The sequence below is a fragment of the Schistocerca nitens genome, chromosome 11 (genome assembly GCF_023898315.1).
Source record: "Schistocerca nitens isolate TAMUIC-IGC-003100 chromosome 11, iqSchNite1.1, whole genome shotgun sequence".
NCBI lineage: Eukaryota > Metazoa > Arthropoda > Insecta > Orthoptera > Acrididae > Schistocerca > Schistocerca nitens.
The window spans coordinates 210,285,206-210,299,081 of record NC_064624.1 but is presented as its reverse complement, the minus strand read 5'-3'; the positions used below and the strand labels follow the sequence as shown (position 1 = coordinate 210,299,081).

At 44.7% G+C, this 13,876-nt stretch overlaps 1 protein-coding gene across 1 annotated transcript in view; it reads left to right on the top strand.

Annotated features, from left to right (window-relative positions):
- LOC126212793 (tyrosine-protein phosphatase corkscrew-like) overlaps window positions 1-13,876 on the top strand; it is a 353,604-nt gene that overhangs the window by 198,481 nt on the left and 141,247 nt on the right. Inside the window, exon 5 of the mRNA XM_049940195.1 lies at window positions 6,288-6,464. Within this exon, the coding sequence (XP_049796152.1) occupies window positions 6,288-6,464 (177 nt within the window). The remainder of the gene's footprint in view (window positions 1-6,287; window positions 6,465-13,876) is intronic.

The following is a 13,876-nucleotide window of genomic DNA, read 5'->3' as shown; positions in this document are numbered from 1 at the left end:
CGTAACAAGTTTTGTCCAATGCTTTTATCGTGTCGTCTTAAAACCCACGGCTTCGCCCAGCTATGTTTCCTTTCCCCCCCTCCCGCTTCTCTTCCTCAAGTGCACACAGTGCAGTTGTGGTACATGCAACTGCTGCAGTTAATAAGTAGTTGTTGTCAGCCATCTTGAACTTTGAAGACAGTGTAATACCACCACCACCTAGAGACAAGGCCGCGGCGCGAAATTCATAGCAGGTCGTGACGTCACTCCAAGCGGGCCACCATGTTGTGTTTCGAAGCGTTTGTTTATCTACACGTTTGTTAGATCGAGTGCTATGTTCGTGCTTTAAACTAGCGATTACAGAGTTTACGTGTAGTGAAGCTACTGTGAACATGGTTTACAAGTGTTGTGTGCCAAGGTGTCGTGGGAATTACGGAACTCGACCGAAAGTAATGTTGTTTTCCTTTCCGAAAGATGCGAATTTGCGTTGGAAATGTCTTTCAGCGATTCATCGGGACAATTTCCAACCCACTGAGCACACGAAGGTATGTAAAAACTATATACCTAGTACAATTATTATTTTTTTCTGGTGGAATATCTTGCATTTTGGATACATTTGACTAAAATTGTGAGCAAAAGTTCGCAGTAAATAGGCCTAGTATTCGTTATCTAGTGGCTTTATTTTGATTTTGAAAACGAAATATAAATTTGTGGCTCGTGTTACTTTTTATTCGTGTTTAAATTTCTCTGCAGTTCGTATTTTGTTACGCATTACCGATACGTTTTATTCTCTATTTGTGAGGGGGTGTTGTTTTTTCACTCTCGCATTAGTTAGCATGAGTGCTAAGGAATGCTGAAACTGCTGTTTTCATGTTTAAAAAGCGATCTCTCTGTATGAAGCATATCTGTGTTATTTTTCGATGTGTCAAACAATGGAACAAATTAATATAGAAATAGGTTAAATTTATTATTGACGTTTTTAGCTTGACACATTGTCTCATTCCAACTGCTGCAAATGTCTGCTGAAGGTTTGTAGATTTTCACTGTTGACTTATGCTCAAAATCTGCCATATTTTTACAGGAAAGAAAATTTACATTACAATAACAACGCATAATTGTTTTGGTGAGGTGAGTTAAAAGTGATTGTTTGCTTGGGGAATGTACTCAGCTTTCCTGAGGGAGCTCTATAAACAGTTACACAATATTTATTTAGGATACTGAAGGCAGAGGAATTTAATATTATACACTGTATTAGTGCAGAATTTTTCAAGTGAGTGTAAATAATAGTTGTCTGGTCCTGAAAGAATGTACTTTATTACAGTGCATTTTTCACAAATGTACCTTGTTTTATCATGTATATCGCAATATTATTTACATCCCGCACTCATACGTTTTCACTGGCTATTGATAGTCTTATGCAATTACATTACCGGTAAAAAAGAATTATGAACTACAGTTTCTGCTATATCGCGATTGATAAAGTTACCTATTTTAACCATTCGGCAAAGTACTCTCCTCTTTGCGTGGTATCATTTGCCAAGATCTCGTTTCGTTATCTCCAGCGGTTTACGAGATATGACAGGCGTTATGAATATTTCATTCCCGCGCGTTGCGATCGGAAGTGAAGTTGCTGCAGACGCTCAATTTTTTCGAGATTGGAAGCAGATATTGATCCAAAGTTTTACGAAAATTTCAAAACCTCATCTGTATTTCATACTCAGCAATAGAATGTGTAATATGCATCAAACACAAATTCATAGCGACCCCTATTTTTGATGGCAACGTTCTCAAATTTGATACTCATCTGTGAAATACCACAATAGTTATGACCATTATCGAAATGATTGGCACTTCATCATGAAGCTGCCATATAAAGCTAAAAGTATTTCAGAAATTAATTATTTTTTACGGAATAGGTTCTGTAAAACCGTTTGACAAAGATTTGCAGGCCGTGCGTCTCGATTCTTTAAGCGCAGCGCCAAGCCAACCCTGGCCCGCTTTGCGTGACGTCACAAGAGCGCGCCGCGGCCTTCTCTTTAGGTGGTGGTGGTAATACCCCTTCTAGCGCTACGTCAAAGATCTTTGTCAAATATATTTGACGGAATATCTGATCACATCTTTGAGCAAATCTTTGTCAAAGAAATTTGATAGTGTAATACCGGCCTAATGAATAAATTCTGGATATACCGCGTGATCAAAAAGTCAGTATAAATTTGAAAACTGAACAAATCACGGAATAATGTAGATAGAGATGTACAAATTGACACACATGCTTGGAATGACGTGGGGTTTTATTAAAACCAAAAAAATACAAAAGTTCAAAAAATGTCCGACAGATGGTGCTTCATCTGATCAGAATAGCAATAATTAGCAAAACAAAGTAAGACCAAAGCAAAGATGTTCTTTACAGGAAATGCTCAATATATCCACCATCATTCCTCATCAATACCTGTAGTCGAGGAATAATGTTGTGAACAGCACTGTAAAGCTTGTCCGGAGTTAAGGTGAGGTATCGGCGTCAGATGTTGTCTTTCAGCGTCCCTAGACATGTCGGTCGATCATTATTCACTTGCGACTTCAGGTAACCCCCAAAGCCAATAATCGCACGGACTGAGCTCTGCGGACCTGGGAGGCCAAGCGTGACGAAAGTGGCAGCTGAGCACACGATCATCTACATCTACATCTACATCTATACTCCGCGAGCCACCTTACGGTGTGTGGCGGAGGGTACTTATTGTACCACTATCTGATCCCCCCCTTCCCTGTTCCATTCACGAATTGTGCGTGGGAAGAACGACTGCTTGTAAGTCTCCGTATTTGCTCTAATTTCTCGGATCTTTTCGTTGTGATCATTACGCGAGATATATGTGGGCGGTAGTAATATGTTGCCCATCTCTTCCCGGAATGTGCTCTCTCGTAATTTCGATAATAAACCTCTCCGTATTGCGTAACGCCTTTCTTGAAGTGTCCGCCACTGGAGCTTGTTCAGCATCTCCGTAACGCTCTCGCGCTGACTAAATGTCCCCATGACGAATCGCGCTGCTTTTCGCTGGATCATGTCTATCTCTTCTATTAATCCAACCTGGTAAGGGTCCCATACTGATGAGCAATACTCAAGAATCGGACGAACAAGCGTTTTGTAAGCTACTTCTTTCGTCGATGAGTCACATTTTCTTAGAATTCTTCCTATGAATCTCAACCTGGCGCGCGCAAGAGATCTCTCACGCGTCTGGCAATACGGGGTGGAGCGCCATCCTGCAAAACGTCTTACGTTCCAGCAGGTGTTGATCAGCCAGGCTGGGGATGATGCGACTCCGTAACATACCGGCATACCTCTCACCCGTCACGGTAGCAGTTACAAAACCAGAATCGCGCATTTCCTCGAAGAAAAAAGGCGCGATAGCGGTAGATGTAAATACAACCCATACGGTGACTTTCTCGTCGTGCAATGGAGTTTCCACGACAGTTCTAGGATTTTCGGTAGCCCAAATTCGGCAGTTGTGGGCGTTGACAGACCCTCGGAGCGCGAAGTGAGCTTCGTCCGCCCACAACACGTTACTCGACCAGTCGTAATCTTCCGCCATCTTTTGAAACGCCCACACCGCAAATGCCCTCCGCATCACTAAATCGACAGGTAACAGTTCATGATGCTGATGGATTTTGTACGGATAGCATCGGAGGGTACGCCTCAGTGCCAACCAAACAGTAGTGTACGGAATGCCGGTGCGACGTGCGACTATTTCTTCCTGAATTGTCTCAGCAGCATTACGCCTTGTGCTCGGTCGGCCACTACGGGGTCTATCGCCGAAACAACCCGTGGCTTCGAACTTCGAAATCATTCTCGCCACACCTGCATTTGTCCACGGACCTTTACCCGTTCGAATCCCCTTCCTGTGGCGGTAGGATCGTAGCGCTGAACTGGCACATTCCCCATTCTGATAATACAGCTTCACTAAAAGCGCCTTTTCAGGTAACGTCAACATGCTGCGACTGCTGGCGCATCTGATTCTCTCCCTCATTACGGCTCCTTTTGTACACGATTGTCACGCGCAGTCACTGACGTTTTGCTGTCCACCGCCATCTGTCGGACATTTTCTGAAGTTGTTTTGGTTCTAATAAAACCCCATGTCATTCCAAGAATGTGTGTCAATTTTTACCTCTCTATCTAAATTATTCCGTGGTTTATTAAGTTTTCTAATTTATGCTGACTTTTTTGATCACCTGGTATGTTACCCTAAAAATGTCAGTTAGTACAGACATTGAAACTTCCTGGCAGATTAAAACTGTGTGCCCGGCCGAGACTCGAACTCGGGACCTTTGCCTTTCGCGGGCAAGTGCTCTACCATCTGAGCTACCGAAGCACGACTCACGCCCGGTCCTCACAGCTTTGCTTCTGCCAGTATCTCGTCTCCTACCTTCCAAACTATACAGAAGCTCTCCTGCGAACCTTGCAGAACTAGCACTCCTGAAAGGAAGGATACTGCGGAGACATTATTAAGTTAACTTTACACATGAAGATCTAAAGCACAAAAAATTTAAAAGTGAGTAAATTGGCCCCAAATTGAGAAAAATTAACGTGTCCTGGATGGACTCTTCTTTTCCCCTCAAAATATTGGTATTTTCACTGTGTGTTGTGGCATCTGTAAGAAAAGAAAATTGATTTTGAAGTCACTGATGGGCCCAAAACGACATAAAATTTTTAGAATGAAATTTTCATTCTGGAGCAGAGTGTGTGGCGATACGAAACTTCCTGGGAGATTAAAACTGTGTGCTGGACCGAGACTCTAACTCGGGACCTTTGTCTTTCAGGGCAAGTGCTCTTATCGCCTGAGCTACCCGACCACGACTCACGCCCCGTCCTCACAGCTTCACTTCTGCCAGTAACTTCTCTGTACCTCGTCTGTGCCGATTCGGTTGTACTATCGGTCGCAGGACGGCATTCACGTATCGTACAGCCGTTACGGCGCCTCAAGTGACCACCAGCGGCGTACGTCGGCCCCACATAATGAAACCCCAAAACAGCAGGGAACCTCCACCTTGCTGCACTCGCTGGACAGTGTGTCTAAGGCGTTCAGCCTGACCGGGTTGCCTCCAAACACGTCTCCGACGATTGTCCGGTTGGAGGCATATGCGACACTCGTCGATGAAGAGAACGTGATGCCAATCCTGAGCGGTCCATTCGGCATGTTGTTGGGCCCATCTGTACCGCGCTGCACGGTGTCGTGGTTGTGAAGATGGACCTCGCCGTGGACGTCGGGGCTGAAGTTGGCGCATCTTGCAGCCTATTGCGCATTGTTTGAGTCGTTACACGACGTCCTGTGGCTGCACGAAAAGCATTATTCAACATGGTGGCGTTGCTGTCAGGGTTCCTCCGAGCCATAATCTGTAGGTATCGTTCATCCACTGCAGTAGTAGCCCTCGGGCGGCCTGAGCGAGGCATGTCATCGACAGTTCCTGGCTCTCTGCATCTCCTCCGTGCCCTAACAATATCACTTTGTTTCACTCTGAGATGCTTAGACACTTCCCTTGTCATGCTGACACGATCAAACTGCGGTATTGACCATCTAGGCGTGGTCGAACTACAGACAACACGAGCCGTGTGCCTCCTCCTTCGTGGAATGATTGGATGTGATCGGCTGTCGGACCGCCTCCGTCTAATAGGCGCTGCTCGTGCACGGTTGTTTACTTCTTTGTGCGGGTTTAGTGACTGACATCTGTGGAAGGTCAAAGGGACTGTGTCTGTGATACGATATCCACAGTCGACGCCTTTCTTCAGGAGTTCTGCGAACCGGGGTGATGCAAAACTTTTTTTGATGTGTGTAATTCCCTAAGCCCCTCCTGTTAATTGATTTGCGCCTGCGTAATTGGTGTTGGCTGCCAGGTACAGTTGGTACATAGAATATGCATCATCCTATATTAGTTAAATATTAACTACAAAATTTCTAATTTAATGATTGTAGAAAACAGATTATACTGTTCCTTTCCATTAACAAGTGATGAAAATAACATTATTTCTGATTGACACGACACAATTTAGATTTATTTTCATAAATTTATTTTAATTTTAAACAGATTAATTACAAGTGAGAAAAGTAAATTTGCAGAACTGTTCCCATTTTTCACATATTAATCGTATTTCCACTGTTCGAGAATCTCCTACGCTGAGACTCGAAATGCCGATTCTCTCTAGTAACCTACTCGATCCGCCGTCTCTCGGCGTTCTTCGGTAACCTACCCTGTCCGCCGTGTTGTATTATACGCGGCAGACGTGTTGCCGACGTAACGTGTGCCCGACGCGTGTGCCGCAGGACGACACTTACGACGTGGGCGGAGGCGACCGGTTCGAGTCGCTGTCGGACCTCATCGAGCACTACAAGCGCAACCCCATGGTGGAGACCAGCGGCACCGTCGTCCACCTCAAGCAGCCCTTCAACGCGACGCGCATCAACGCCAGCGGCATCGAGAGCAGAGTCCGCGAGCTGCAGGTATGTGGCCGGTGTGGCCGCAGTAAGTTGTTTACTTGTGCCTCTGTTGTCTCGTCTGAAGGCTGGAGTCGAATTCAGTGGACCGTGAAGGCTGGTTCGATGCAGCTCTCCACACTACTCTGTCCTGAGCGAACCTTCTCCCCTGTGCATAACTACTGTGGCCCAGATCCCCTCGGGTCTGCTTACTGTATTCATCTGTTCGTCTCCTCCTTCAATGTTTACCTCCCTTCCCCCTGACTTCCCCTGCACGACTGACAAACTTCCGTGCGACACCAAAGTGGTGATCCCTCGATGTCTCAGAAGGTGTTGTATCGACTGATTCTTTCTTATAGTCAGGTCGTACCGTAATTTCTCTTCTGCCCAGTTCTGCGTAGTACCTGCTCATTACTTATTTGATCTGCTCATCTAATCTTGAAAATGTTTCTGTAGTATCACATTCCACAAGCTTCAATTCTCTTCTCCTCTGAGCCGTTTATCGTCCACACGTGAGTTTCGCACAGGCCTACATTCTCGACAGATACCTTTAGAGAAAGGTTCGTAGTACTTACATTTGTATTTGAAGATGATAAATTTCTCTTTCTGAGAAGTACTGTACCTGCTGCCGGCTATGTGTGCCGTCCTCAGCTGTTTTGCAAAATTCGTGAGCTACATTTAGTGTGTCGTTTCCTAATCTGATTCCCTCGGCATCATCCAACTTAATTCCACTACACTGCATTACCACTGTTTTACTTTCACCGATGTTTACCTTTTAGCCTCTTTTTTTTCCAGATGCCGTCCATTCTGTTTCACTGCTCTCCTGTGCCCTTTGCCATCTCTGACAGAATTACAGTGTTGTCGCAAACCTTACAGTTTTTATTTCTTCTCTGTGAACTTTAATCCTTTTCCTAGATTTTCCTTCCGTTTCCTTTACCGCTTTGCTCTACGTACAGATCGGACGACACATTTCACTCCCATCTCGACAACTGTTCACTCTTCTGTCATTCGACTCGTATAACTGCAGTCTAGTTTGTGAACAAACTGTGTACAACATTTTGCTCCCTTTATTTTGTCCTTGCTACCTTAAATTAAAAAGAAAAAGAAAAATTTTAGAATCCTCTTTATAATATTTCTGGATACTCGTTCGTATTTACATTACAAAATACGCAGGAGCAAAGAAAAAAATTATGTGGAGTTATCTTACGTTAGGGCAGAGTGTAATCTGACGACGTCTGTGTAAGAAGTACAGACAGCACAGCACGCACCCGGAGGTGTCAGCAGTTTACTGTACAGTGACACGCAGACTAACCGATGTCTCGATGCTTCCCAACCTTCCCACAGTGTTATTCCGCCACTCGCCGAACCTACAAAATATCCTCGTCCGTCCTTACGCGACCTCCACTCTCGAACCCTCGCCTCGCAGCTCGTATCCCCGAAAAACCTGTCCCTTACATCCTCTCGCCACCACCTACTCCGGTCCAGTCAGAATCGTCACCTGTCCCGTCACAGGCAGTTGACAGGGTGCGGGACCGCCCCGTCGCCAAACCTGCTGCGACGCGACGCTCTCAGTTTCAGTGACCACTTCGCGGCCCACACCGCGCGGATCCTCCCTGCCAACATCGGCTTTTCTGAACTGCACGGGTGGGAACTCTCCCTGCAGCGTATCCTCCGTCCGTGTAGCCCTCCCGGCCTCGACCTCTGTCTGTCACTGCCCTCCGCCCTCTTTTCCCCTCCCAGTTCCCTCTACGCGCACCACATTCCTCGCCCTCTGCGTAAAATCCCAACTGCACCTAGCTGCGCTGCATTCTCTGCACCTCGCCCCTGCGTGCTCCCGCTAGCAGCACTTCGCTGTCCCCCGCCCCTAACCTGCTGTCCCTCCGCTCCCCTCCCGTTCCCCATCTGAGCCTCCTCTCCATCCGCATCACCCAGATTGCATCTCTCATCGTGCGCAGCCGTTCGTGGTCTGCTCTCGCTGGCCGTTGACGGTGGTCATATGTGTAACTGAGCGCTCTCTCTCTCTCTCTCTCTCTCTCTCTCTCTCTCTCTCTCTGTGTGTGTGTGTGTGTGTGTGTGTGTGTGTGTGTGTGTGTGTGTGTGTGTGTGTGTGTGTTTTTGTTTTGTCTAGTTTAGACTAAGGCCTTTTCTGCCAAAAGTTCTCTTGTTTGGCAGGCTTATGCGTGTCTCCCACCTAGTATCTCCATTTTATGATGAGTACCAATCTGTCCTTTCATAATATTGCTGTGACTGAAACTGCAGTACAGCAGATGTCAGTCTACACAACGGACTGCAGACCACCTCGTGCTCAGAGTAACGTGTGTGTAGAATGCCGTGTGTGGTACAGAAGGCAGCTGAGCACTCTTTCGACACTACGGGTAGAGTGGCAGTGCGACACCTGCGCTCGTATTCGTAACCGAATGCCTCCCGGCCCCTCTGTAAATGCTCCCTTTGTGGTACACACACGGAGCCTTACCAGTGTCAGTTAGCCGTAGCAGCAGTGCTGAAATTTTTGGCTTTTAAATAAACCTTTTTTTTAAAAATGAGTAATTTTTATTCATAAAATTTCCATTGCTCAAATATTGGGCTGATATAAAAAATGGGAAAAATAGTCCTATTTTAAGGGGAGATTGTACCTTACATACTTACAATATTAATTTTGTCCATTTCAGGTGCATTTATCTCATTAACAGTTCACGATAATGTCGTAAAATTTTAATGCCCGGTGGAGGAAGAGTCTCTCTCCATTGACCTATTTTTCTAGAAAAGTCGATTGAATAATTTATTTTTTACAGAGTTTTTTGCAAGCTGTAAAATTTTTTCCACTTATTTAAGCCTTATTAATTCATAATTTCTACAGTATTAAAGTGAATTTCTTTTAAAAATGCGTCATTGCTGTTCAGTCCAGTTTCTGTAAATTTCGCTGTTCTATAATGGTAAGTTCCTGAAAAAAATGTACCTGATCACTAAAAAAATAAAATCTCAGCAATCCGGCTTTAAAGATGAACATAGTTTGTTACTGACCTTACGACATCCCTGCACCGTATCCTGGGTCATCTCCATTTTCTTCATCCTCCCCGGCTCTCGTAGGATTCCTCGAGTGCATTCTCGCCTTCCTAGCTATCGTAATCACTTCGTAATCTGCTTTCTTCACGCGGACAGCATCCAATTTGGAACGTGCCGACACCGAATTTTCTCCAGGTTGTATACCTGACTTTTGAAGCAGCCCAACTGTCCCCACATTGTCATCATTAAATGAAAGAACTGCATGATAAATACCCAAACTCAATGTATCTTTACCTACAAATACTGTTTATGGAATTCTAGACCATATGACACTGTTAAACTATTCATTTGGGTTCCGGAAGGACAAGCAATAAGTGAATGTAGGACACAAACAGGGCAGTGTACTGGGAGCACAAAATATTTACACAGGTCAGCAAATTAGGTTTTTGAAGTTCAAGAAGTTGACAGAAGGTGAAAAGGGGGGGGGGGGGCGGACATGGCGACATGTGGTGCCCTTTAGTAAAATACACCCCAAGGAATATTTACGAGCAAAGAAAAAAAATTTTTTTTTTGTTTTTCATTTTGCACCCTACAAAGGTACAATGTCCCCTCAATAACAGTGCCAACGGACACGAGCAACAAACACTCGGCATAAGAACCGGACGGCACTGCCGAGACAGTGAAGTACCCGTTACCGCGCGGGCGTTACCTGTCGGGCAGTACGTGCGTACTGCGGTGCAGTGTGCGGGGGCTGCCCCGCCCGGTCCGTACGTCACTTGCTCGCCGTTATCACCGGACGTCGGTCGAATTACGGACTGCCGCTGTCCTTAGTCTTGAAGTATGTTACAGAGTCCAGTATCACTGAATTTCAGTGCTCCATTTGCTTCAATAGACATCATATGAGGACAAAACTAAAGTGTGACAGTTTGCTCATAGTTTAGTTACTTTTAATTTTTATTGTAATCTGCTGCCAGTGTCTACATAACATGTCTCTGTCTACTTGTAAGCCTCAAAAACAAACAAATTGACACGAAAAATACAGTTCTAAAACCTCAGTTTCACACTTTAGCAGTGACTGTTCTTAATAGCAGAGTAGTGGAATGATCCTCAACTAAAAGACGATTTGTGGGCGGAGTTTCAGAATATTAGAATCGAAAGGGGAATACTGTTAGTGAAAAGCGGCGGACTGGGCAGACAGAGTTCTCTTTCATTTGTCTATTTAATTTAATATTTTTATAATAGAGGGAAACATTCCACGTGGGAAAAATATATCTAAAAACAAAGATGATGTGACGCAAACTCTTCGTCTTTGAGTGTGTGTGTGTGTGTGTGTGTGTGTGTGTGTGTGTGTGTGTGTGTGTGTGTGTGTGTGTGTGTGTGTGTGTGTGTGTGTGTGTGTGTGTGTGTGTGTGTGTGCAGTCCTTTTTTCCCCCTAAGGTAAGTCTTTCCGCTCCCGGGATTGGAATGACTCCTTACCCTCTCCCTTAAAACCCACATCCTTTCGTCTTTCCCGCCCCCTCCCCTCTTTCCTGACGAAGCAACCGTTTGTTGCAGAATTGTGTGTATGTTTGTGTTTGTGTTTGTTTGTGTGTGTATCGACCTGCCAGCGCTTTCGTTTCGTAAGTTAGATATAATTTATATTTTGATACTGTGCATGTTGAAACTGAGGGAGTGAACCTTCTTTGATTTATATGTTTGTTGCACAGAGTAGTAGGAATCCAAAACAGAAACAAAATGAGTTTTTTCACAAACCAGTTATTTCGAGTGCTTTTAAGAGCCGGTCCGAATTGGCACCGGAAAAAAACCGCGATAACCGCCGTCCGGTCGGGGGCCGACGTCGCTGAGGCAGTGAGGTGAGGCTGCGGCGTGTGTTGCAGAAGGAGAACGGGCAGTCGACGGGCAAGGCGGGCTTCTGGGAGGAGTTCGAGTCGCTGCAGCAGCAGGAGTGCAAGCACCTCTTCTCCCGCAAGGAGGGCCAGAAGCCCGAGAACCGCAACAAGAACCGCTACAAGAACATCCTGCCCTGTGAGTAGCCCCCGTGCGTTCCGGCACTACTTGTTACTCGGCTTTCGCAAGAACGTGTGTTCACTTAGCAGGTAATTTCATTCCGAAAAGTAACACAAAATGTGTCACCGAGGGTCAGTATATCACGTGCTATTTAGAACAAAATAATGTTAATAATCGTCTTCGATGTTCGGTAAATAGCTCTCTCATTCTTAGACGTAAATTAATAGTAAGACTACATTTCTGTGTGGCTTTCTATTTATTTTCTTCGAGTGTACATTTTTAACAAATTTCTGTTGCATGTTATAAACTGTTCCAATTTCGAGACCCAATTTTACGGAAGAACTGGTGCAACCGGTGCCGTATTAAGAGTTCGACAGCCCCACGTTGAATTACTGCACGAGCCTGTAATGTACTGAATTGTTAGTGTGCAGCTGCTGTTGTACGACATTTGATCTAAAAGTAATAGCAATTTTTCAATTTCGTGGGACTTACATATCCAGTTTTCGAACTTTTTTTGGTACACATGTACCTGATGTATGTTTGCATTTCAGCTGTTTTAAATATTTACTTTATTGTAGGCAGTGGAAAAGGTTACGCACGTTTTTGAATACCCGGCAAACCTTGTCTTTCGAAAAATGCGGATCGAAAGATTTGCGTAAAGTTCCGTGTGAGAAATGGAATAAAGTGAAGCACTGCATTCGGAATGTCGACTGGGGCTTTCGGCGAATCTCGTACGAGTGTGGCAAGAGTTTACGAGCGGCACAAACATTTGAGAGAGGATCGGGAAGGCGTTCGAGACCGGAACCGCCCCGGAAGCCTTAGCGCGTCAGTTACAGATGACAGTGTGGAAGAAGTACAAAAAATGTCCCGGAAAATCGCTGTCGGACAGGTTAGTGACGGTGCCGGAGTATCCTCTCGACTCGTGCCGAGCGGTTTATTCGCCTGTTTTGGGCACGAGCAAAGTTTGTTTCAGGATCATTGAATGAATCGGACGTCACTCGGGAATTGTGCAATGGAGTTTTACGACAGTCCAGAACTTCTGAAGGGCTGATAACAGGTGACGAAACGAGGGTGTGTCGGTACGATGTGGAAACCGAGGCCCAGCCGGCCCAGTGTGAACTGCCTGAAGAGCCGAGACTGAAAAAATTTCGACAAGGTGTTCGATCGTGTGTGAAGGTTCTTCTCACTGTTTTCTTCTATTACAATGGGACAGTGCATCACACGTTCCTACCTTACGGTCATACGATCGATAACGAATACTACGTGCAAGTTGCGTTCCACTTGTGTGAAACTAACCGAAGAAAACGACCAGAACTGTGGCAAAACCACTCGTGGGAATTGTATTGCACTAATGGTCCCACTCGTACCTCAATGCTTCATCATGATTTTTTTTTTGGTAGAAAACAAAGCTATTATATTGTGTCAACCACCATATTGGCCAGATATGGCCCCCTGCAAATTCTTTCTATTTCCGAGGCTGAAGGGAACCCTCAATGGATGTCATTTTCCCACCACTGATTTGGGGGAGGGAAACAAAACCATGTCCCTGAAGGAACTGAACACCATAATGAAAAGTGAGTTCCAGAAGCCCTTCCAGAATTAGAAAAAGTGCCGGAACATGTTGTTATACCCGAGTGTGATTACTTGAAAGGGGAAAAAGTTGATGATGCAGAAATAAAAACTCTGCAGGAAAAATAAAAATTCCCTTTACTTTTTGATCACACCTCGTATATATGAAGACATAACAAACTAGTATTACAAGTGTGTTAGTAAATCATTTATATTAGCTATCTTACAGTGACCAACATCTACAACTAAGTAAATATACAGGGTGGTACATTGACCGGGCCAATTATCTCACGAAATAAGCGTCAAACGAAAACACTAAAAAAGAACGAAACTCGTCTAGCTTGAAGCGGGAAACCAGATGGCGCTATGGTTGGCCCACTAGATGGTGCTGCCATAGGTCAGACGGATAACAGCTGCATTTTTAAAAATAGGAAACCCCATTTTTTATTACATATTCGTGTAGTACGTAAAGAAATATGAATGTTTTAGTTGGACCACTTTTTTCGCTTTGTGATAGATGGCGCTGTAATAGTCACAAACATATTGTTCACAATTTTAGATGAACAGTTGGTAACAGGTAGGTTTCTTAAATTAAAATATGGAACGTAGGTATGTTTGAACACTTTATTTTCGTGTTTCCAATGTGATACATGTACCTCTGTGAACTTACCATTTCTGAGAACGCATGCTGTTACACTTGATTACCTGTAAATACCACATTAATGCAATAAATGCTGAAAATGATGTCCGTCAACCTCAGTGCATTTGGCAATACGTGTGACATCCCTCCCAACAGCGAGTAGTTCGCCTTCCGTAATGTTTGCATGTGCATTGACAATGCGCTGGCGCATGTTGTCAGG